General features: G+C 33.7%; 1 protein-coding gene across 1 annotated transcript in view; it reads left to right on the plus strand.

Moving 5' to 3' along the window:
- Positions 1-27,513, plus strand: part of Cnksr2 (connector enhancer of kinase suppressor of Ras 2) — a 237,507-nt gene that overhangs the window by 88,364 nt on the left and 121,630 nt on the right. The window contains exons 5-7 of the mRNA XM_059251058.1: positions 919-960; positions 20,348-20,467; positions 26,566-26,625. Of these exons, the coding sequence (XP_059107041.1) occupies positions 919-960; positions 20,348-20,467; positions 26,566-26,625 (222 nt within the window). The remainder of the gene's footprint in view (positions 1-918; positions 961-20,347; positions 20,468-26,565; positions 26,626-27,513) is intronic.

Below are 27,513 nucleotides of genomic sequence, written 5' to 3' on the forward strand. Positions count from 1 at the left end.
ACATAATGATGCCAAACAAGAGTCATATATTGCAGCATATTTATTACTCCCTATGTGTCAGACTCTGGGCCAAGAAGTTTATCTCATTTTCTCACTTAATTGTCAGATCACTCTTATTGAGTCACTACTAATACATATCATGTCTATGGCCAGTTTACAAATTTCTTGAAGAAAATGACAAGCATTATGTTTCTAAGCAGAAGACATCTTTTCATATTGTGGCTTATTGGTTAACAAGAGATAAAATTGTAGTTAGTTTTCAAAATAATTTTTTACAATTTCAGACATGCAAATTTATGTAAGAACTATAAACCTGTTATTTTGAAATAAATATAAAGTAGATTTGGTAATTTGAGTAATTAAAATATGAAAGTATGAGATTTTGATATGAATGTCAAAATAAATGTTAATGTTTTCTTAATGGTCTAACCTGTAATAAATCAATGTTTAAAATCTTGGAGATATTTTGACAGATTCATTTGTCATGGGTAAAATTTTAAACAGAAAATGTTTAATATTTTTTTCAGTGTTTCAAAAGTAGTCTTAGTGTCTATGGCCCTTTATTGTGTGTGCTTAAAGTTAGTCCTTGCCCTGGAGGAGATGGGAATGGGGGGTGGGCTGGGGAGAGGGCAGACGGGGGCCGGGAGGAGGGAGGACAGGGGAATCCGTGGCTGATATGTAAAATTAAATTAAATTATAAAATAAAAAATACCAAAAATGTTAGTCAAATTACAAAATATACTTACGGCAAAATAACTGACCTTCTAACCTTACCATTGGTTCTACTACATTTCCAGAGTTTTCCCATTCTTAGTTCAGTTTTTACTTGAAATGTCAAGATTTTTTTCTTAGTACAATTCCTAAAAACATACTTTAAAATGGATAATTTTTGAACAGAATATTTGTTCTTGTTTTCAGGATTGCACAGTATATGAAACTGAGAATAAAATTCTTCATGTGGTAAGTAAATTTACATATATTTTTCATCTCCAATAGACAATATTTACTTAGCAATTAAAACACTATGGTTTCCAAAAAGTAATCCATAATAAAAAGATCTATTAACCTACATTAGTTAAGTATACATTTTAGGAAAACTATAAAAGAATCAAAACATGTTAGTTATGGTCATCTTGTTTTTAGCTAATAGAAAAAAAATGATTTAATATTTGAATATTATTATATGAGGCAAGATTTGAGTAAAATAAAATCATCTTGAAAACAGAATTGGAAAGAAGAACTTTTCTTAGTAATTTATGACTTAAAAATATATCAGAACAAGGTATTTTTTTCTACAATGGGAATAATTTATTGCTATATTCATTCAGATGAAATATTTCCTAAGAAAATCAAACTTCCTTGCTCTGATCTTATACTCAACAACCAGACTTCTAACTGGCAATTTGTCAGTATTTGTTGAATCTATAAATTTCTTTTTTTTTACATTTATTTATTTTGTTGATGATGAGGGAGGTATGAATACATGCCACATTATGCATGAAGAGATCAGAGGACAGTTTGAAATCTCACTGAAAGTTTGCTGATATTTTATTATGAGAAGTGAGGTGTGGTTATATTATACTTTCAAAGTGAAAAGTTATCTGTTGTTAGTGAACACCTTGCTTCTTTACTTTTTGTAACTCTTTCTAATGAATTCTCACCTATGTTAAAATACCTTCTTCACTTCTGCTGGGAGAACATGGCACTTCTGCAGTAATTATGTGGTCGTTCGTGAAGATCCATGTGCCTTGACATTTTTATTCTTTCTGTTTATAATTATTTGAATAATCACAAAAATGTTGTATTTCAGGAGTGAGACATATATAAAATATCTTGCCTAAATATATGGAGAAAAGATGAACTCAGAATGGCAGCAATGCTGAGTTAATGCTGTTCCCCTCATTCTGTAGCAGTGATGACCTTTGTCATATCTTTACGGTGCTCCCAGGAAAGAACAACTGATGTACTCTTTTCTCTGTTAGTCTAGGAAGAAAAAGTAACTGTCTCTAACACTTTTTAGGTACTACTATCCAGAGGTTCTGGAGAACAGAAAGGAAATAATTATTTAATATTTATTATTAGTTAAACAAAAATAATTATATATATATATATATATATATATATATATATATATATATATATATATCCCAAGCACTAGTTTAAATTCTATAAGCATGTTACAGGTTGAGTAGTTATCTTGAAGTTCATTCAAAATATAAAACTGTTGTATGCACATATACATGTAACACACACACGTGGAGTTCAGAGGAAACTCATGGGAGTCGATTCTCTCCTGTAATGTGTGTTCCAGAGTTCAAATTCAGGTCATCAGTCTTGGTAGCAAATCCCTTTTCCCCACTGAGCCATCTCACCGCTCCAAAAACTAAGGTTTTTGACCACGCATATGAAGCCACCAATACTGTAAGTGGAAAATTCCATCCCTGACCTCATATGATGGGGCTCATTGAAATTCAGGCTCACAACACAACTAATCCAAGATCACCAAGGAAAAGATGACTCTCTCAGACCTCAACAAAAGTTCTGATATATCTTTTTTGTGTATCTAATGCAAGAATACCTGCAAAGGATAATGAAATGGCATGTGTGGGGGCCAGCTGCAGGTTCTGCATAAGACCTGTGTGCATTAAATACCACATGGTTTATTTCTTTATTAGTTTTGTTTATTCTTTCTGCACTATAAAGATATTGCTGAAAAATACCCCCAAAATGTCTATAGATAATCTGTATGTGTCACAGTGAAAAAAGATAAAGATATATTTATCTGTAATACAGAAAGTAAACAGTTGAAGAAATTGGACAGCAGTGTAAGTATGAAACTTTTCACAGAAGAATTTGGTATTGGAATAATTACTATGTATGACATAAAGAAACAAAAGAATGAACTGGTGAAGTACTATGCTTAAATACTGAACAGAATACCACAGAAATTGAAAACTGGAAATCTCAGTTCCGTATTTAAACAGTGAACCCACTACATTGTAGTCACCACCTTCCACTTAATGTGCCGATTGAGATGAAACAAGGACAGATCTACCTCAATGAATTGAAACTTAAATGGGACTGTGAGTATTTCCTAAGCTAGTTGCAGAAGTTTAAAGCAAGACTCAGCATGAACATTGAAAAGATATGTTGTAATAAAGGTTCTGCTTATGAGAAAATGAAAATATTCATTGGAGTAGACACCAAAGGTTATATCATCATTGATACCCTAGTTGTTCATTCATTGGTGGTAGTTTAATTGTCGAAATTGTTCTGAATCAAGATGATCATGATTATTGTTACAACGAAGATGACATTTTTTTTCAAGACAGGGTTTCTCTGTGTAACAATCCTAGCTGTCCTGGAACTTGCTTTGTAGACCAGGCTGGCCTCAAACTCACAGAGACAGAGATCTGCCTGCCTCTGCCTCCCGAGTGCTGGGATTAAAAGTGTGTGCCACCACTGCCCAGCCGAAGATGGCATTTTTAATACAGCAAAGAAAGTGCCTATTGTTGACACAGTGAAAACAGATAATGGGCCTATTGGAGGAATAGAGAAATTTTTTTTTATAACAGAACAAGAAATTGTAATAGTTCATAAGATCAAGAAGAGTCTTCTGAGACAAAATCTGTTTTTAATGGAGTAGATGACTCTGGAAGAAACATTAAAAAAAAACATTTAAAAAAGTATCCAGTATCCCCAGGGGACCTACTCCTTGATCCTGTAACTATGCCTAATCCAGTGGCCCTCAACGTGTGAGTCACGACCCCTTTTGGGCTAAGTGGCCAGGGGTTGCATATGACTATCAGAAAGCACAGATATTTACATTACAGTTCACAACTGTAGCAAGTTAATAGTTATTAAGTGGCAATGGAAATAATTTTATGGGTGGGTGGGGTCACCACAACATGAGGAACTTTATTAAAGGATCATTTTTCTTCTTAGCTAAAACAATAAGACATCTTTTGCAATAACCTTTTAATCATGACACATCATACGTAAAGACCAAAAGTCTGTATTTGGTTATTGCTGCTACTGGATAAAAGCTGGTATATAGGTATTTTGATGATGCTAATTGTGTCAGTGAACATCTGTTTTCAGTGTGTCAATGGTATATCTTCCTTTTACTATTGTACTTATGTGAATAACTACAGGACAATGGCTGCTTTTTGGTATCACATACATTTAGAGTAAGCAATGATTGTCCTTGTGAGTTGCTAAAATATTGACACCATTATTTTCTATTGGTTTGGTGTATATAATTTTTTTTGCAGAAATAGTATCTGAGATAACATAAAATTGCCATATAAGGTATATATAAGACACACATGAACTTGATATCTACACTTGAATCACATTCCCAAATTGTTCCATCATATATATGCAAATTTTCCACAACAAAAAATCCATAATCCAAAACACATTCTGCTCCAAAGCATTCTTTATAAGATATACCAAACCCATATTTCATTTAGTCATAATTTTCCAATAGGTGAAACTGTGGGTTGCAGATACTAAAACATTTGAGTGCTGAATTTGAACAAATCTGATACAAAGGTCCATACTCTTTTTGGATCTGGTAGTTACTGTCAATTCTAGTTCCCTGAGACCTTGTCAATTGTATTGTCCTCTTTCCTGTGGAACTCGGGGCTACTAATTAGCTGTACATGTTGTTTTATTTATTAAGGAAAACAAGAAGACCTTTTATGTCCTATATTTTTATTTCCTTGGAGTTACTGTTGCATTGGCAGTGAATTTTCTGCAGCAATGGCGGTTCCTCCTGAACTGTTGAATTTACTTAATTAAACTTTGACCTGCTTTTATGGGTTCTTCATGTGTTTACTTCCTGGCTTTTATTGAGGTCAGTGTGTGTGTTGTGATTTTCTCTTTGTGCAGTTTCTCCAGAATAATCTCTTTTTGTATTAAAACACTTGTATTTAATTTCCCCTATGTATTGGTTGTTAGAAACGTAAGATTGAAGTAGTTAATAGTTGCACCCATTTTAGATATTAGCTTCATTTTAGATTCTCATCTCTAGGCATGATTTCTCTTTGCTTTTCATTTTTTGCTTAATGTAAATATGGTATATATTTTCACATCTGTTGATATAATTTAATGAAGATGAAGAATAGTTGCAGTAGGGAACTATTATGTTTACAAAGCAATTAAATACAAAATAGCAATTGATACCGGGCTATGAAAATAAGAAATTTTATTTCTGAAAAACGTTCAGATGCTACCCTGTGACAGGATAACATAAATGAACTTACTTTTAGTAAGTTTTCATACAGTATATTCTTGATCATGCTTTTCACCTCCCCCAACTCCTCTCAGATCCTCCCCGCCTCCCCACCCACCCAAACAGAAATTAATTTAAAGGTAAAGGAATACTATCAGATTTCTCTTCTACAAAATTCCTTGTCTAATTTTGATTAGTTTTGTTAAGGAAATAAGTACTTTCAGAATATAAAACAATGTTTAAAATTTTATTTAAATTTAAAATAAATAATAATCATTTCTATGTTAAATTAACTTTATTTCTTACATAAATCTCTAATGATAAACTTAGATTATTGGTAAATTGAACTTATATTAGTAGTAAATTCTATTCACTTCTCTTTTTCTCATACCAGATTCTGAGGTACTTGCTATTACAAATGAGTGACTAAATAATAAATAAACCTTTGAAACTTTCAAAATAAATGCAGTATGTTTCCTTAGGAAAGTTCTACACCCTAGGTAGTTAGAAATTTAACATTCTGTCTGGTGATGCTGGAGACACTGATAGCATCAGCCAGTCAGTTAAGCTCAGAATACAATTCTATGCCATGTTATCATTCCACTTCCTATCCATCTTCCACTCAACTAAGGTTAAATAACAAAACTCTTGAAAATTTTTATGGTGCTTTAAGAAGAAAAAATTCATAGGTCTCTGAATGGCAATTCAGATTTTATCTGATAAGATGGAAACCAAGATTTGCAAAAATAGAGACGAACATGGTGGCTTACACCTTTAATCCTAGCCCTTGGAAGGCAGAGGCACACGAAAGTCTGTGAATTCATGCCTAGCCTCATCTGCATAGTGAGTTCCCAAGCACACCAGATATGAGACCCTCTCTTTAAAAAATATGTAAGTGGCAAAAGCAAAGTTCAAATGGTAAATATAGTATAACAATTGTTTGAATAGATTTATAATAAAGAAAGTATGTTTAAGATGTTTGTAGTGGACTAGATCTTCTTTTCTCTGGAAGGGATGGGAGGCAGTTGTTAAGAGGAAGGAAATGATCATGTTTGGAAAACTACAATACCTTGGGAATTCCATAAGGAAATACAGGTATCATTGCATTCTTCAACACACCTAGGAAAACTTAGAGAGCTAAGGAAAGTTGTGAGGTGTCTATTCTTAAATTAGGTCAGTATATAAGGATTAGTTAAAAAAAAAACAGAAAGAGAAAAGGATATATGATTGAATATACTACAATATTAAACGAATCCTGCCTCATGAAGTAGGCTTATTAAGCTTGTTTAATGTCCATAGTAAGAGTCAAAAATGCTACCTATTTTTAAAATATCATATTATAAAGAAGGTAGGTACACTGTAAACAGAGACCAAGTGAGCTAAGAAAATGGTTATATTAGGAGTAACAAAACAGAAATAGACCTCACTAAAATGAAAATCAGATATCAAGAAAATTTGAGAGTGAGACACCAAGTGGACTTTAACAGCACAGTACTAAGATATTTACATATTCAGAAAATGGCAAATATGCGAGAAGGGTTTTAGAGGATAGGTTTTAGTTAACTCGTCAACAACTCTTTCTAAGAAAGGAAGCAATAATAAAGGCTATAATAGAATAATTTTGGACTAGAAAGTTGGATAGTCATCAAAGTTAGAAAATGTGTTAGAAGGATAGTTATTTCAAGATATTATTATACAAATATTTCATAATCATAATGGCAAAACGTAACTATATTATTCATTTAACCAGAGGGACTAGAGGAAATAAAGTTCAGTTTGGTGGTGCATGTTGAGAAATTGAGGCAGGAGGATCATGAGCTCCAGGTCAACCTGGCTACATATTGAGACTCTGTCTCAAATGAGAGGGAGAAAATGAGAGAGGGAGAATATGAATATGAATAAATATATTTCCAGAAGACAGTGAATGAAAAACTGCAAATATTTTAAAGAAAAGCAATGGCCAAAGCTCATGTGCAAAAATATGTTTTTAGATTAACAAGGTTACTAAAGTACTTTCTTGATACATGTGTTAGAATAAGATTATTAAATAAGTGAAACAAAATAAGCCAAATTCCTGAATAGGAAAGTACCTGATGACAAAGAATACATGATAAACACAGATGAGGTGATTAAGAACAGAAAAGTACATAGAAGTGCTAATTATTTTTCAATGGCAATTTTAACTGACTATCCAAAGATAATGTGCATATCCTAATTTTTATGTATTTTTAAAGTGACAATCTCTACATTGTTCATTAAAGTATAATAATTTAATAGAGTACCACTACTAGTACTCATCAGAGACAGTTATCCTCAGATATCAAGGAATTTTTATAAAGCAGTAATAAAATGTGTTTTCTATCTGTTCATACACATACTTTTATATATACTCGTGTCCTGATGGGAACCTTCATGAAAATAGAATGGGCTTAATTCATTGCTATACATGTATAGTACCAAATCCTTTAGGAAAGCAAGTTTGACATACTTTCAAGTCTCAGAAACATTAATTCTAATATTTACATGGTATTTTGCAATTTGCTTCTGCCATTACTTTGAGTGTGATATACACACTAACTCATCTTGGTATTCAGAAAAAAATTTACTGTCAACTCTTATGGATGAATAAATTTAAACATAGAATGCTTATGTTAAGTTTCATGAAATGACAGAAATGATTTATGATCGATTTAGAAGTCAATATAGCCTCTACTCCCAAGATTCAGGGAAAAATCATTGAAAAGAGGGTGGAAATATTTTAAGAGCCAGTGGGCCAGGATGCCTGCTGCTAGATAGTGTCTTCTAGACATGACAGGGAAGGCTCACCTATGAAATCTCAATAGTATGGTGCCTTATCAGACCTGCGTAATGGTAGCACCAGTTGACATAACAATGTGGATGGAGGAAACTTTACTAGATTCCACCCCTAGATGATGATCTACAGGCAGGCAGTAGCTGCTAAGAGAATAAGAATGAGTTTTTCTCCAAGGACAAGCTCTCTGAAAGGTTATCCAATCTCAAATGGTCATCCCTAAATACAAATGCAATACTAAATGTACCTAGTAGGTTAGGTGATGGCACACAGGAATTGGGTAGGTGAGAGGGACAGGTGGAAATGTTGTAAATACAGTACACCTGTATGAAACAATCAAATAAAATAAAAATCCATATTCCTATACTTTCCTGGGAATAGAATCTGGAGTACAATAACATTTTCTATAAGTAATATTCAGAGAAGCATAATAATTAATAATGAAAAATAAGAAATAGAGAATACTACAGTCAACTATGGTACAGTTATGGTATATAATATTTACTATTCAAAATTACTGTCTGAAATTGTTCAGGAATATATAATTTATGACTAAATTATATGAAAGTCCCAAAATATTCATTGATCAGTGTTAAAGGATAGATTCTAAATTGTAATGCTAAGGAAATCATAAGCATAGAGTAAATCATTACTATTAAAATTTTAAAAGTGAATATTCTGGAATAGTAGTATTTACATTTGCTTAGAAAGATGAGAGCTGAAATTTTAGCTTCAAGTAATTCCTTGTTTTCAATTAGTTTACAATATGCTTATAAAAAAACAAGTAAATTATATATTTTATTCTACTGTATCCATACTTCTGATGGTATTTAAGGGTTAGTTTCATATTCATATGGGTAAAATAGTCAAAATTGGCTTGAATAAGGCTTAGGGACAATTTTGATATTTCATATTTCTCATCTTTAAAATCAGAGTAATCTATGAAAAGTATTGTGGAAGGGGAATTGGCTTGTAATGTTGAAAAGGGATGTGTATTAATGTAAAATATGACAAAGAAAAAAGGATACTGAACAACTTGGGCTTTTGGGGGGTGCCATTAGATCCAATTGTCAAAAACAGAATGAGATCATGAAGCACATTGCAGATAATTAATGTACTATATACTGGAGTGATCAACATTTTCTTATACCTGTAAATATGACATTTCCCCCAGTGAGGCCCCTTCTGTATTACATGTTCCTTGGCATGTTTGGGACTATCTGTTTTGTTTTGCTTAAATCTTTGTTTTATATGATAAAGTAGCATCAGAGAATCTGGGAACTTTCTTCAGTTCCATGCTTTTATTCCTCACTCCCACCTTTCACTGTAGTCTTTGCATTTGGAAAAGCTATTTTAGACCTTGGCCTTTTTCAGTCTCACTGTGCTTCTTGTAATCCTACTGTTCTCATTTGTAAGCCTGAAAGACTTCTCAGCTTTGATAATCTCTTGAAAAATCCTAGGCCTTGTGAGTTCATTAAAGTCACACTGCTTAAACCAAAAACTATTCTGAAACCAAATAACATTTTTTACCTTAACCAACAGTGTGATCTTTGTACAAAATGGGAAGAATAATGCATACTTTCCTATTTTTTTAGTGCTTTACTATTCAAAACTGTGCTCCTCCTTTTCCTTCTCCTCTTTTCTCTCTCCTCCCTCCTCCCCTTTGCCCTCCTCTGTTCCCTCTCCCTCTCTCTGCCTCCCTCTCCTCTTTTCTCCTTTTTATCTCCTCTCCAAACTTTTTTTTCTACACTTATTTAACTTTGTAATGAATTTGAGTACTTTCTGCATGTTAGGTATTTGTTTTACTTTATAAACATTTTGTATAATTTTTCACATCTGCAAGTTTATTAGTTTTTCTAAAAATCCATCTGATCTGAAGTTCTTGTGCATTCTCTGCTGTCTAGACTGATGTACATAAGACCAACAGTTGGCTATAAGAGAGGGGCCTGTCAAAGGAAGTAAAGTGGTCATTTTAGTCTTTGTCCTCACATTGATATGGCACATTATATAACAGCTTTCCTCTGCTAAATATCCCAAACCTTAAAGATTATTTAAGTACTCGTGTAGCTGCATGCCCCATAATGTACTGGAAGTGATCACATCAATCTTTAGAGCTTTCGTGAATTCAGTAAAATGCTAATGACTTTCAAATTCATATAGTTCTTTATATTGATCTTCAGGAGTTCTCTGATCTGTGAAAAAGCAGCTTTTATCAGTTTTAACCCAGAATCCTCTCTTAAAGTTGCTATCTTGGTCCAGATGTAAATTGAATTTTTGCATGCTTGAAATTTCATTGTGACTATCACATTTAGGCATATAAGTTCTAGTTATTCTCATTAATATGATTTCTAATATTGAGTTTTATAGATGAAAAGCATTAGGATGCTGCTTGACATATATTACAGTTAATGTAATCCTGCTAACTTGGCCCCAGTTCACCCCTTGTAATCAACCTAAAGATATATGGTAATGCTATTACTGAGCCAGAAATTGGTTTCTGGAGTATTGTATTGGATTTTGACACTTTGCTTATTAGTAACATTAGAAAGTATTTTAACTATAAATCAATCTCTGTGGGCTGAAGAGATGGCTGAACATAAAGAGCACTTGCTACTCTTGCAGAGATTCTGGGTTTGGTTCCCAGCACCTACATTGTAGTTCCCAATCATCTGTAACCCTAGTTCCAGGGGATTCAGTACCCTCTTCTGGCCTTCTCAGGCACCAGGCACATTCATGTTGCACAGACATTCATACAAACTAAACACTCATATACATAAAATAAAAATAAATCTTTTTAAAAATTAACTCCTTTGTACCTGTTACTTATGCCAAAGGACAAAAGAGAAATACAAGTATAATATGATAGAAGTAGAAAATGTTTGCCTTTCCAAGGACAACAGGAGAAACTTGTATTCTTAAAAAAATGCAACCTACATAAAGGAGATAACCTAGTATTACTGTTTCTTTTTATGATGTTTATAGACAATGTATGAGACAGTAGTATATTTATGTAAATTTTCTTGGTGATGTTATATTTGCTGAATGTATTATACATCACAGAATGTTTTAATATTTAGACCGACTCTGAGGGTATAATCATTGTCTACATAAAGTATTTGTTTATATTGAGTAGTAACATAATGTAGTAGAAATGGCACTGATGAGAGGTTAAAAAAATGGTGTCCTGACTCTAGTTTTACACTATGTGTGAAGAAGCTTAAATTAGCCTTTCTAATTAACTTGAGGGTTTGGACTAGCTGTAATTTCTTAGGTCTAAATGCCACATCTATTTTATGATAAACTCACAAAATCATGCGAATGCAAGTGGCCATGTAAAGTGATAAGTTTGAGGAAAATATTTATCTTGTACCATTCTGTATGTAATCAAAGACACTAGATTTTTAAAAGTACAGCTAAGTTGCTGTAAAATCAGTTTTCAAGATAATTGAATCAATATAGAAACAAAAATTTCACAGTAACATAAACAAGGGAAGTTTGGTACAAATAATTATTAACCTATATTGAGAATTCTGTTATGATATAAAGGGAATCCTAACCATTCCTGAACCCTAAGAGAAATGAGTACCCAGGAAAAAACACCTTATGCAAGCAGAGCACTTGGCCCCAGGGCTTAGAAGGTGTGATTGTAGCCTCATAGGTTTGCCTAGATCAGAGCTAGCCCACAAATGTCAGAACAGGAGATACGACTTTTCACAATATAGGCAAATGAAGATGGTGGAAGATCTTATAGCAAAATTTTGGTTGCTGCTGTAGTAAGAGTTCAAGAGAGCATATTACAATAGCCTCAGAACCCAGACAGAGCTGCAGAGTTGCTGAGAGATAGGCATAAATGGTCTAGATATGTGGTTAGAGCAGAACATTATCTGGAGTCCTCAAAAAAATGAGCATCATTTATAGACCCTAAATTGGAAACAAGAAAATTTAATGTATAGCCCATGAGAATCCGGAAGAGAAGGCTTCTTTCCCCCTGCAGTGTCCCTGCATTGCCCTCTACTGACCAAAAATATAACATTGTGCCCAATGTAAAGGAGGAAATGCCCGTCCATTACCCATAGAAAAGGCACTGAAGAGTAAATTTGGAGCTGACAATTAATTAATTCCTAACTGTCACAGTATGTGTAGTACTTATCTCCGCAAAACCACACAGGCCACCTACAAACTTCTTGAGTGTATGTGGAAATATTGCTTAGAGGTTTCAGCTGTTTGGTCCCTAATTACCTAAAAGTAATATAAATATATATGTGTGTGTGTATACATATATATGTGTATGTATATGTGTGTGTGTATATATATATATATATATATGTGATATAGTCTCTAAATTACTGAGCTCATCCAGCTCATTCTATTTGAATCTAACTCCCAAGGCACAATTAAGTTACCTTCTTAATAACCTCATCTTGAATTCACTGATATTCTAACTTGTTGTCATCTTTGAGCCTATGAAGTAGTATACCCTCTATTGTAGTGGTTCTCAACCTTCCTAATTGCATCACTTTAATGCAGTTCCTCATGCTGTGCTGACCAACCATAAAATTATTTCGTTGCTGCTTTATAACTGTAATTTTGCTGCTGTTTTGAATCATAATATAAATATCTGATATGCATATATGTGATATGTGACCTCTGTGAAAGGATCATTCAACCAAAGGGGTCATGACCCACAAGTTGAGAACCACTGCTCTATTGGATGTCATCTCCTTGGGGACCCACCACAAACCTACTTGCCACTGCTTCCTGGTCACAAAAAGCAGATAAATAGACTAGATCTAGTTCTGGTTTCTAGCTTAGACTGGGTCCCCACCCTAATGCAGAGGAGTAGGCACTGTCTTTTTTGTATTCAAATGTGTATGTGTGACAGAACTTAGATACTTTGGAAGGATTAAGAAATTTGCCCATCTCATGCAGCTAGTGAGTTATAAGCTGGAATTCAGTCCCAAGTTCTTCATCAGTCTCATATGGCAGCCCTTCTATGAGAACAAAAATCCAATGTTGTGATTCAGAAAGGAATACATATTATTTCAGTGACTTTCTGTTGATAATTTTCCATTTGTGTCTATGGTGAGTAGGATTCTAAGATGGCCACCAAGATCTATGCTCCTGGCATATAATTAGCAATTCTTGAGTGTAGTTGAGATCAGAAGATACAAAGAATTCTACTTCCACATGCTCAGGTTTTGTTCTGTGACAAAAGTGAAGAGATTTTTTTTCAGATATGTTTAAAACCCTTTATCATTTGACTTGGATATCATAGAAAAAAAAGAAATTATCTTTGACGAACTTAACCTTTTGTAAGCCCTTTTTAAATGTCTCAAATAAGACAAGAAATCTTCTGTTGGCCTTGTAAAAGCCAGATAGCTTATTATAAGGTGTCCTATGAAGTGTTCCATGTAACCAAGACCGGACGACAACTCTTGGAAGCTAAGAATAATCCCTGGATGACAGGAAGAAAGAAAATGGAGACTTCAGTAATATAGCCACATGGAAATGAAGTCTGCCAATGACCAAAATGAACATAAAGCAGATTCTCTGTCTTCGTAAGCCTTTCTTTTGGATATTTAGCCCTGTTGTCATCTGACAGGCTTGCAAATCCATAATCCACAAAGGAAGACCTGAGTCTAGTATCTGGATTCCTAGCTAACAGAACCCACGGGATACTGTGTTATTTTAAGCCTCTGAGCTGCTGCTGATGTGTATCAATCACAAGTCCATGACAAATTGCAATTTAAACCCAGACCAAACCAAAAAACTTAGAAATTTTTAAATAAACCAAAAAAGAGAATGGTAATCTGCAAACCTCATGATGTCATTGTTTTTCTCTGCTGAGTAGTATTCCATTGTGTATATGTACCACATTTTGTTTATCCATTCTTCAGTTGAAGAGCATCTAGGTTCTTTCCATGTTCTGGCTATTACAAACAATGCTGATATGAACATAGCTGAACAAGTGCTCTTGTGGTGTGGTTGAGCATTCCTTGGGTATATGCCCAAGAGTGGTATAGCTGGATCTTGGGGGAGATTGATTCCCAATTTTCTAAGAAAGCGCCATATTGATTTGCAAAGTGGTTGTACAAGCTTGCATTCCCACCAGCAGTGGAGGAGAGTTCCCCTCACTCGCTCCACATCCTCTCCAGCATCCCTGAGTGAGGTAACCCAGACTCAGAAAGACAAACATGGTATGTACTCACTCATAGCAGGATATTAGATGTGGAACAAGGATGACTGGACTGCTACTCACATCACCAGGGAGGCTACCTGGGAAACAGGACCCCAAGAAAGACACAGGGATCGCCCAATGACAGAGAAATGGAATGAGATCTACATGAACAGCCTGGACATGAGTGGGGGTAGTGAAGGGCGAGGGTCGAGGGAAAGAGAGCTTGGAGAAGTGGGAGATCCCAGCTGGATCAACAACAGAGAGGGAGAACAAGGAATAGGAGACCATGGTAAATGAAGACCACATGAGAATAGGCAGAAGCAAAGTGCTAGAGAGGCCCACAGAAATCCACAAAGATACCCCCACAACAGACTGCTGGCAATGGTCGAGAGACAGCCCGAACTGACCTACTCTGGTGATGGGATGGCCAAACACCCTAATTGTCGAGCTAAAAACCTCATCCAACTACGTAGAGGGATCTGGATGCAGAGATCCATGGCTAAGCCCCAGGTGGATCTCTGGGAGTCCAATTAGCGAGAATGAGGAGGGTTTATATGAGCGAGAATTGTTGAGACCAAGGTTGGATAAAGCACAGGGACAAATAGCCAAACGAATGGAAACACATGAACTATGAACCAATGGCTGAGGGGTCACCAACTGTATCAGGCCCTCTGAATGGGTGAGACAGTTGATTGGCTTGATCTGTTTGGGAGGCATCCAGGCAGTGGGACCGGGTCCTGTGCTCATTGCATGAGTTGGCTGTTTGAAACCTGGGGCCTATGCAGGATCCCTTGGCTCGGCCTGGGAGGAGGGGACTGGACCTACCTGGACTGAGTCTACCAGGTTGATCTCAGTCCCTGGGGGAGGCTTTGCCCTGGAGGAGGTGGGAATGGGGGGCGGGCTTGGGGGGAAGGTGAGGGGGGCGGGAGCGGGGAGAACAAGGGAATCCGTGGCTGATATGTAGAACTGAATTGTATTGCAAAATAAAAATTAAAAAAATTTAAAAAAAAAGAGAATGGTAATCAAGAGAGAATAATTTTGAAGACATTTCACTTGATCATTTAAATTTAAATGTAGAATACTATATTTCCACCTCTAACTTATTATTTTGTAAGAGCTGGCATGTCATTGGAGGACGAATACTTTATTGAGCATCAAGATTTGTGGCAGTTTGCTTTTACTCTGCCTTTAACTCTGTCAACTTGTACAGGTTGTTTGACCTCTCAGGATCCCCATGTGTCATTTAGGAAGATTGAACAAAAGTTTGCAGTTATATTTATTGAAATTCTGTGACCATGAGGATTTCAACAATTAGAAGTTTTTGTGACAGAGTAGATGCTATCAGTTATTGTCAGGACCTATACATTTTAGTGTAAGAGTTTAGAAAGAAAGATGATTTGAGTGCTATGAGTTTTGAATTAGTATTTTTAACTCACAGGGTCTTGGGGGTTATTGCTTCTTCTATGATTTCAGGAACTACAAATGTAACATGCTTAATGTTTGTGGTGCTAAGGTTACAACCTAAAATAAATGACTAGAAACACTACTCCAAGCTGTGGAACCCACAAGCATTGCAATTGGCATTTAATTCGCATAACATACACTCTGTGATTGTTGATTATATGAATGGCCTTAATGCAGGCATGATTATGGTCATGGCAGGTTCATTTCATGTTGTGGTGCTTTTTTCTCCACTACCCTATTTTAAAACAGAGAAATTAAAAGAGGGTTTGGAGGCCTTAGAAGAATGTGTCTACATGAATTTTATTTACTTGTACCTATAGTTGATTCCTGAAGATATTTGAAACAGTCCTTTCTAGACATAGATATAATTTTGACATCACAGTGAAATTTATTATTCTGTTACATTAGTTTTTAAGTTAAAATTGTCTTTCAGTTGTCTTTACTCATATAACTAAATTCTTCCTGTGTTGGGAAATATGTATATGAAATAAAAAATTTTAAAAACAAACTTAAATTTTATTCCTGAACTTTATTCATTCAGAGTTATCCATAATTGATTATACCTTATATTTTAATGATGTACTATAGGTAGAAGTATAGAATTTCTAGCTCAGGGTCCAATGAGATGGCTGAGTGGATAAAGATGGTTGCCAGAAAGCCTGACAAATTGATCTTTTTCCTTGGTGGAAAAAAAAAAACAACTTCCAGAACTTATCCTCTGAAATCCACATGCTTGCTATGGTGTGCACATGCATGTGTTTGTATGTGTGTATGTGTGTGTGTGTGTCTGTGTGTATGCATATACTCACATACTCACAAATAAATGTGATAAAAAGAATTTCTAGTTTAACAAAGATCTGTCAAGCACTGAGATACTAAGTATTATATTTATATTTCCAAATAAAATTTACCATTCAGAATTCTCATCATTTGAATCAATATATATTTTATACAAATTTCATCCCAAAATGACAGAGATACAGGCAAGATTTATACTCAATTATTCTAATATCCAAACAAAATAGTAAAATAAAAGCATACTCTATTCTCTAAACTGTTATAATTGAAAAATGTTTATATCAGTAATTAGCATTTCCCACATTAAAACTTACTCTTGTATGTGTAACTGATAATAAGCCTGAGTTATTTAAATTATGTGTGTATTAAATCATATGTATATGCCATTTGTTGATTTCTTAATTTATTGTGGTTTTGTAATTTTATACCTTTTTTTCATTTGTATACATTTATAGATGTGAAAAGTAGAAGTTGTTTTTGGTAAAGCCTTTTGTTTAACCTAATATACCTGGATTTTTTTGGTTTTGTTTTGTTTTGTTTTTAATGAGATCAGATGGATTAGAATCCTGTTTCCATTTACTTACTCCAATATATTCTGAAGAATACTGAGCAGAACAACAGTTATTTGTAAAAACAAAACTATTTCACGTAACTTAATCATGCCTGGGTGTGCTCTGCAGTTAATGTAAGATTTTCCCATCTCTTAGCTTTTCACTGTGGTTTGTGTTCAGATCACTTGATACATTTCCATTTAAAAATATAATGGGTAAAACTTCATCTAGTATATTGGATAAGTTCAGAGATAATGAATGTTATAACTTACTATTAATCAAATGAAGCTATTCTGTGGCTTCTCTAAAGTGCTTTAAAATCATATTATATCAAACATGTTCTTCCTAGATTTTTTTACCCTTTAGAATTTTTTATATTAAGATAGACAAGCTGATTCACAAGAACATATCGGGTTGGGGGGGCTATGCCATACTCTAAGATTACAAACCATTAATTATGTTAATTCATATTTGATATTAATATTAACTACCCTGTAGAAAAATAACCTGAAACCACTTACATTTAAATTATTCTTCATCATAACTAGCCCTTTCCACTGTTACTCAGTCATTAATTCTCTGTCACAATCTTAGGTAGCCATAATATTCATTGTCATTGTATATTCCCTTAGATTTATTTGAGAGAGTGCTGAATCCTAACCACTGAACCACCAGGGAGCATCAGCCTCTAATTTTATTTCGCACGTATTTTAAGAAATTCTTACTTTTTGCTTTTGGAAGATATGAAATCCTTTGGAATGAATATTGAAAAAAAGAAAACAGACCTTTATGAAGTGGTTACCAGTCATCTTCTAGATATAATAAGATTGCCCTTTTGTTGCTAAAATTGACATAAGCTTTTGAAGAAAGGCATATTCCAAACTATTTTAAATTGCAAAACACTCAGAGATATGATTTAACTTTATTATACTATGTTTTTAATTGTGTTATCTAACACACATCTAATGCAGACAAAACGATACAAAGGGAAGTTAATTAGAAACAAGTAAATAACTAATAATCAAAGTAAACACAATAATTAAGAATTCAGATCATTCTGCCAAATCAGCAAACATGACTTGTTTTTTTAGCCTAATTCTCACATCTGTTCAGCTGGCTATAATAATACCTATGTCAGGACGTTAGAATAGTAAATGGGAATGAATATAAAGTAGTTTACATTGTACTAAACATTTGTAGACACTCTATAAATAATTTCTGCTAGCAATAATATTAGATAATAATTACAATGTATCTCCCTACTCTTATTGCTTTTCTAAAATGCAGTCTTGGGTAATGTTAAATATGATTGAGTTTTAAAACAATAATGTAAACCTGGTGTGGTGGTTCACAACTCTATTACAAGCATTATGCAGGCTGACACAGAAGGATTCATTTTAACTCACAGTTCCCTGGTTATAGTCCATCATTATGGGAAAAGTCACAGCAGCTAGAGCTTGATGGAGCTGGTAATATTACATCCATAATCAGAAACAGCAGTGAATGCATACATGTCATTGCTCAGCTAGTTTTCCCTATTTTCATACAATCCAGGATCCCCTGCCTATGGAATAGTCCTACCCATAATGGCCAGGTCATCCCACTTCAATTAATTAATTAATGTAATCAAGATAATCCCCACAAACATAACTTCAGCCAATATCCTAGGTGATTCTAGATTGTCAAGTTGGCAATTAACACTAACCATCACTTGTGAGTAGGTGTTTATCAGAGCAAATACTTTCATTGTAGCCAAAGCACTGAGACCTTAATATCAGGAAGAGGGAGAGGAGTAAACTTGCTATGATTGTTATGCAACTAGACTGGCCAGTGTAATTGCTGTTTATTATAAGATGGTCATGGAATTGAGAGTAGTGTGTTAATTAATCTCATGTGTAAGAACTAAGGACTTTATTGGTAAAAAAAAAAATAGGTAAGACAAGCAAGTAAGTATTTGCTTATTATCTTTGGATAAGAGCTATATTGGGCTGTTTTAAATATATATTAGCATATTATAGATTATAAACTTTATAAAGCAAACTTCATTGCTTCATTTAATTTTTTATCTGAAGAAAACAGTCTTAAGGATATAACTTGCTTACAGACAAAGTCATTGTCAGTGTGGTAATTATATACATCTATCTTCATTTCATGCCCATATTTTTTCTCTGGGTATTGGTGTTATGTGACTAATGTCTGTCTTTAGGAGCTGATAACCACAATTAAAGTGCAGTCTTGAAAAACAGATGCCAAAATCATGAGTCCCATTACAGAAGCAAATTTAGCCTGACAGTATCTGTAGCAGAGGGAAGCTGAGCCCAATGAGACAGAGAGAATCATCACCTTCATGGAAGACTAATGCAGTCACCACAGAGCAAGTAAAACCTAGTGGAGATGGAGTATTATACATTGTTTCCCACAAAACAGTAACCCCTTCAGTAAAAACAAAACTGTTTATTTGATCTTATGCTCATTGAGATCACATAAAGATATATTTGCAGTGTTAACACGTGAGTGGTAAGTGGGGTACAGGGGAAAGCTAGAGATGACTGGAATATAAATGCTCCCTGCCTGAGACGGTTTCAAAATAAGACAAGTTTCTGACTGGTCATTGAAAGGTTTTGCCTGATGGAAGTAGGAAGTTTATACAAAGGTAAAATTGATCCAGAAAGTCGTGAAAAATGCAAGAATTAACCAAACAAGTGGTGCATCTATCAAGGACCTTGATCATTCTTTGAAAGTTTTCTGGTCATTAAGTAAAAGAATCCAGATTTTAATATTATTTAGAATTTAGTTAAATTTGAATTAAATTAAACCTCAATATCAAGAGGTTCTCTCAGATTATCAAAATTATTAGGTAATAATTTAGGCTTGATGTATCAAATAATATAAATAATATATAACTATAACTTGGAATAATGCCCAGACATACAGTTAATATATCCTTAAATTTAAAAATATAGATACCTTTTGTGTATTATGCGAACTTTTGTATAAGAACTTTTAAAAACTCAGATGCCAGTTGATATTCTTTCACTTTGTTTTCCTCCTTAAAAAGTTATAATAGGGGCTAGCAAGATGGCTGCATGAAGAAGAGTGTGTTTAGTTTCCAGTACCCACACTGAGTAGCTCACAGCTGCCTGTAATCCAGCTCTAGAGACATCCGATGCCTGTGAGGGACCAGCACTAATGTCCACACAGACATGTCATAAAAAGAAAACACAACTTTTAAAAATGATAATAAATGGTGATTTGTATGTTACTTACAGCATATGTTTACCATAACTTCTCTCTTTCACTTGCAGTGTAAAACTCTTTCTGGAGTCTGTGACCACATCATATCTCTGTCATCAGATCCTCTGGTTTCACAGTCTGCTCACCTGGAAGTGATTCAGCTGGCAAATATTAAACCAAGTGAAGGACTGGTAAGGGATATCATGTGTACTAAAGCCATCATCCATCAGCACACAGCAGATGATGTGGGCAAAGAGGCAGCCTCCAAATGTGCAAGTCTAGGAATTTCCACAGAGACTCACGCTCCTTTTCTTTTCATTTCCTATAGAGGTCAAGTTGGTAGGAGGGTGTCATAAAAACCACTTTTAAGACAAACCAATAAAAAGAGAGAGAGATGTAAATGGGAATTCCTGAATTATCCTATTCAATTGGGCAATCATTGGTTGCATTCTTTCACCAATTAATATTCCTTAGCTGAAGGACATTTAAGAGTTTTACAATAAGCACAGTGTTACCTGCCATTCAAGTAGGTATTTTCTGTGTTTGTTTTACTTTGATTTATTCTGGTTTTAATAGATCTTCCTTCCCCTTGGGTAAGTAATTTTATAAAGTCACATTTTTGTATGTGAGTCTACGTGTAGTGTATGTGTGTTTGTGTATGTGTAGTTGTGTGTCTGGGCAGGCATGACTGTATGCACATATTGGGGCCAGGATTTAACATTGAGTGTCCTCCTCAATTGCTCTCTCCGTTTTTGAGACAAGAGTATCTTACTAAACCTGGAGCTCCCTAGACTGACTAGCTGGCAAGCACCCCAATACCACCTGTCTCTCCCAGCACTGGGATTACAGTCAAGTTCCACCATGCTTAATATTCTGTGTGGGTGCTGGGGATCCGAACCCAGGTCCTTATATTTACTTCTCAAGCACTTTACCCACTGAGCCATCTCCCTAGACATTATAATGTATATGAATTGCATCCCCTCCCATTTTTCACATCTCTTGTTATAAGAATTGAATAAACAACTGGATAGTGCTACCACTAGGCTAACATTCATGAAATGCATTGATAAATTTTTATTATGTTAATAGTTTGTTCAACTGGTTAAAAATGTCTTAATTATAAATTTAACTCGAGGGAGAGCTTTTTAAATATAACTGTAGAAAGCAAACATAAAATTGATATGGATGAGGAAGACACAGACATACTAAACAAACTGGCTCAGGTAAGCATTTAACTACAATGTATTTACTAAATGTTAATTTCATCATATGTGCTCTAAACTTTCTCCCCACATATAATGATATTCTGGAAAATAGAAATCTTGGAAACCAGCATATTCTTAACAATATGCTTAAGTGGTTTTTTCACATACATATGTGTATATATCATTATAGTTATGTTTGTAACTATTTCAGGGAGAAAAGCCTTTATTGACCACCAGTGATACTTAGTTTGAGGCCATTCATGTATTCTATACAGTGACTTTTCTCCTTCTCGTTGACAAATTGATTCTGGGTGTCCATAGTTTCCAGTATTTTTGTTGTTTTTTGTTTGTTTTGTTTGTTTTGGCTTGAGTTTTCTTTGGTTTTATAAATGTTTTTTTTGAAAAGATTAAAATCAAGCTTAGCATCCTGGTTAGATGACATCATACTAAGTTGTAAGTACTATATCTAATATTGACTTCTTTTAAAAGCTTATTTCTATTGTTTGTAGGTTTACATGAAGAAACCTTATGATTTAAAATTCTCATTACAGCATTTCCCCTTTATCTGAAGTTTACTTTCTGTGGTTTCAACTAACATGATCAACTGCAGTCCCAAAATATAAAATGGAAATTCCAGAAACAAACAATTGTTACATTTGAGATTGCATACCATTCTGAATAGTGTGATTAAAATCTCATTCCAACTCATCAGGGACATGAATAATCCTTTTGTCCAGCTTAGCCAAACTGTACATGATATCCACTCAGTAACTACAGTCATGACATTGCAAGAGCTTGTATTCAGTCAACTCCTATTTAACTTATAAATAGCCCCAACGTGTACAAATAGTGGTGATAACAAATCAGATATGCTAAGAAGAAGCCATAAAATGATTACTATATCTGATAAATTGAAAATATATAATACATTGAGAGAGGGAAATTGCACTTATATAACTATTATATCAGTATATAATTGTAATTGTTCTATTAATTATTTTTAATCTCATTTAATTTATAAATGAAAATTCATCAATATTATGGTTGTATAGGAAAAACAATACATACATACTATACATACTATATTTGATGCTATCTATCCTCCCAGATACAGCATAGGCTTTTGGAACATATCTCCTTATGAAGGGGTCACTTCCTCCTGAATGATTGTGTACCTTTTGATTACCTTTACCAAACTCATTTTGTTTTTTAAGATAAAACGCCCTCAAATATATAATATTAAATATTTTTCTTCCTCCATGTCCTCTTTCAGTTACTTTCAGTGAAAGGCGTTCTTAGTATAATGTGTGCAATAAAAAAAAATTTAAAAAACTAATACATTATATTAGCATAGAATTTGGGAATCTGGAATAAAATTATTTATATAAAACATGAGAGCAGTCTTAGGGATGTGGGAGAATAAACTTAACTTCTATGACCTTTGTTTTGTCATAGAGAAAGTATAGGGGCAAGGGTAGATCATCTTTAGATGTTCTTTGAGCTTTATGACTTTGTGATTCTAAAGAACATTGTTTGAATAAAAACATGTAATTTCCCCTTTAATTGTTACTAAAATCATGGAGAACAATAGGCTTGTGAAGTGAGATAAATAAAACTAATTGATGGACTTTATGAACAATTTATTTCTCTATGAAGATATAGCCCCTGAAGAAATCTTTTTAACTTAAGTTAGGTCTGTATCTTCTTTTTACAATGGACATAAACTTAAAATGGCAAGAACCAAAATTTTCAGTAGTTTGGAAAACAACTGTCAGAGAAAAGAAAAAATAGAAGTTAGGATAAGTGTTAGAAGTACTTTTCATTTGCCTTTTATTTTCCTCACAGCACTACGGAGTCAGTATTAATTTTCTCATTTTGCAAGTAAGAACAGAACCAAAGATTTTTACTGATTGCTTGGCATTGAATAATAACCAGTAGAGGCAGGGGTTTATGAGGTAAATCTAAATAAAATATACATGGCAAATATTTTTTTCATGATCTTATATCCAAATTTGGAATGGCTAAAGGGAGGTAGGAACAGCTTGAGAAGATAATCTTAAATTTAAATTTACTTAAAGAACGTCGTTTGTAAAGGACAGCAGGCAGTACTTCAACTGAATTGATATTTCACAGAGAGAGGAAGAAAACCTTAAAAGATTGAGTATTAATTGAAAGAATTAAGGGTGAACCTCTTTCTTATGATTCATATCAAAAGATTAGAGGCTTTACATGATTTATTCAAAATGCTATTTCAAAGTGCATTCACTTTCAAGTAACCTGCATAGGTCATGTTTAAAATAAATCAATTTGAGAATTTGACTAACATTCACCAAGTGCATAACCATGGGAAATGTCTAAAAGGCAAATGCAGAGGGAGAGACTGCAAACAAGTGTGCTTAGATGTAATTAAGCCATGTGACTTGCCTTTAAAAATCAATGATTAGCAGAAAATTAAAAGATATGGAAATGAGAACTATTAGAACATTTAAAAACTAAATGGCAGACAAGATGAAGAGTTGAATAGAGGGGAGGGGCCTCAAGGCATCATTCTGTAGGCTTGGATTCAGCCTTCTTTCTCTTGTGAGGTGCTTGAACTACCTCCAGATGTGCCTTTGTGATTGACCATTGTGATTGTAAGGCTTCTCTGAGAGTTACTGTTTAACTGGTATTTGGAGATGATGTGAAGCAAACATCAGTTTAGCAAGCTGAGCAGGGAAAAGGGAGCTGTTTAAATCAATTCCAGAATTGTTTTTTCCCCAAGAGGAAAAAAAAATAGAGACCAGGATGACTTCTGCCTTCCAAATGCTGGGATTAAAGGCTTGCACCACTATTCCCAGCACTAACTTTATGTAAATATTTACATTAATCAGAAAAATACCTTTGATATAAATTATAAAACACAGTTGTGATCTCATCAATGATATAATCCTGTGTCTACTAAATACTCTGTTAGAATTGTGGCTTTTAGCATTCCCTCGTTTCTGCTATAATTATACAGAAGCATTATTTCCTGAAACATGGATTATTCCCATAATTTTCATTTTCCCAAGATTTGGGTTTCTTTTCTGAACACTTCTTTTCTGAATACTAGATTTTCTTTATGACCAAAACCTTTCTAGAATCATTTAAAACTCTTGTCAAATATCAGTAATCATAATCAATATACCTTATTTTGAAAGATTTATGGAAAGAAGTATAATCAACCTTTACTTAACATTGTCAAAGGAGATGACTTTGAAATACATTTTTAAACTATCCAATGTCAAACCTAGATACTCTTTCAAACTACATTATGCATACTGCATATGTGCTAGGGTTATTTTTAGACTTTTAGACTAGATTTCAACAGCTAGGAGTGTAGTTCAATGGTAGAGAGCCTGTCATGAGCAGGGCCTGTAACTTGATCCCTGGGACTGCCAGAAAATAATATACATTAATTAGTGATTTTTTACTTTAATATTTACAATATCCAGGAATTGTGCTTTATAAGAAAAATATAATAACTCTCCAGTAAATAATTCCAAAAGTCAGGAGTTCATTGATTGTGTGTCTGGTTTCAGACATGAGACCTGACTTCACCACCTTAGGCTTACTATCCAGGCATTCTGTGCCTTAGTTTGCTTACCTCTAAAACAGTGTCAATGATAGTTACACCACAAAGACTTTTGTAAAATAAACATAAGATACTTAAAACAGGCCCAGGCACATTGTAATAGCTACTAGTAATGATGGAAATAGGCAGGCAGATAGACAGGTAGTAGATAGATAGATAGATAGATAGATAGATAGATAGATAGATAGATAGATAGATAGAACATTATTGTTTTCTAGTCCAAATAATCCGTTCTATTTATTTTGCTGCCATTTCCCACTTTATGTGCTCACAATCTTTTAATAGGAAATTTAAAAAAAAATGTAGTATTTGCCTCTTACAAATAATATTTAAGGTTTTTTATTGATTTGATAAAATCTTGTTAATAGCTAGGGTAGAAATGTCAGTACCAATCATTTTCTCCTAAGATTTTTAATAGTATAATATTTGCTTTCCAATAAGTAAAGGGATAAATATTAACTCAAAAGTGTGTCATACACTGACCAGCATAAGTTTGAATATTACCATATTGTTATAGCCAACAATGACTAGCCAGTTTGTCAGTTAATTTCCATGTATAATTTTGTTTGGGCTATTATTTATTATTCTATTAAACTGTGAACTTGCATTTAAATAAATAGAGTTCACTGGCAAACAACCTTCTTTTAAAATTACAGTCGTTTCACTTCCCATTTAGAGCTCTAGGCTCAACAGTTTTTGGAACTATTAGCCATTTTATATAAGATATTTTGAAATGACTTTTTAGAATAAAAAAACTACCTAGTCATTCCTTGGACCTTCCATACAATTGAATTTCTGCTTCATTTTTCTTTTTACTGAAATCATATGTATATTTGAGTGTCTAGATATATAATAAACATAAAAGTATGAGAAAATAATATTAAAATTTATTTCATTACATAAATCTTAAATGTATTCTTTTCTGCAACGTATTGTTGGTTATTGTTAAATTGCTTGTATATCAGATATATGAATCTTGTATGACAGAAAAATATAAAATACTACAAAATAAAATATAGAATGCTACAGTATAACAAAACAAAATTTATATAAGTAAAACTTTACTACTGTTTTACCTCCAGGTAATTACAGATAGAATATCTCTGTTGATGCCTACTTTTAATTGTAAAATTACAACATACGTAATAGGCCAATTATATATATACAAAAATTGAATTTCCTACTATAATCTTTAATTTCCACATGATGTACAGTATGGATTTTAAAAGAATGAACTATGCCCAGGACATTGAAATACCATACTAAATTTTATGTCCTCAAGGCAATTTAACATCAAATAGTTACTTGATTGAGTATAGGCTTCTTTAGACAACCTTTAGAAAACTGAACATTCACGTGGTAATTTTTTTCCAGTTTTAAAGCAGCATTGTTAACTCATAAGTAAAATTACATTATGTTTGACAGTATGTTCACTTTGCTTCACTTTTTTCTGATCCTGTCTTTTTCTTAGGGTATGTACATTAAGTCCACGTATGATGGCCTCCATGTAATTACTGGAACCACAGAAAATGTAAGTATTAAAACATTTCCATTACCCCCCCTCACCCACAGTTTGTTCATGTAGATCTCATCCATTTCTCCATCACTGGGCAATCCATGCATCCTTCCTAGGGTCCTCCTTACTAGCTAGCCTCCCTGAAGCAGTGAGTTAATTTGAGTATGTATGTATTTCCCATGATTAAGATTAAATGTTGCTTCTAAGAACATATCTAAAAATACTTATTAAATTAGTAGATTCTGGATGCATTGGAATTTCAATCATTTTATTTAGTATAGAATAGTGACTTAGAGAAATTCAGATGTTTTCCTTTTTAAGCCAGAGAGTTGTCTTTGTTAAGTACTTCCTGGTTCATGACAAGTTATTGTGACAACTAAAATAATCTACTTCCATCTGTCAATTAGTTTAGTTATTTTGAGAAACATCTAATCAATTGGACTTTCTGGATACTTGCAGCATAATTCAGCTCAATGCAATAGAGGTGTAGCTGAATGGTTTTAAAAGTGAGATTCCTCCACTAGCAGCATCAGCCTACTTTGAGAGCTTGCTAGAAATTTAAAGTCTAAGGTTCTACCATAGACCCAGAATCCTAAGAACATCCTTCCTTTATGAAAAGATTCTAACTGGTGTTCTGAGTATAAATTGGAAAAAGATTATCAGCAGTACATACCACGCTAGGTTGTAAAAACCAACTAAGCAAGTTAAGGATAATGGCACACAGAACTATATAGCTATGTTCTAAAAAGAGAAATAAAAATGCATTAAGTCAGTCATTAACATGATTAGCATAATAAAAATTGAATAGCAAAAAAATCATTATCTCAGGTTTCTTTTCTTTCATAAGCAGGTGATAAACTTTGAATTTGCTATTTTCTTTTAAAGATTCAGACAAATTGCATC

Source organism: Peromyscus eremicus, chromosome X (genome assembly GCF_949786415.1).
Source record: "Peromyscus eremicus chromosome X, PerEre_H2_v1, whole genome shotgun sequence".
Lineage (NCBI taxonomy): Eukaryota > Metazoa > Chordata > Mammalia > Rodentia > Cricetidae > Peromyscus > Peromyscus eremicus.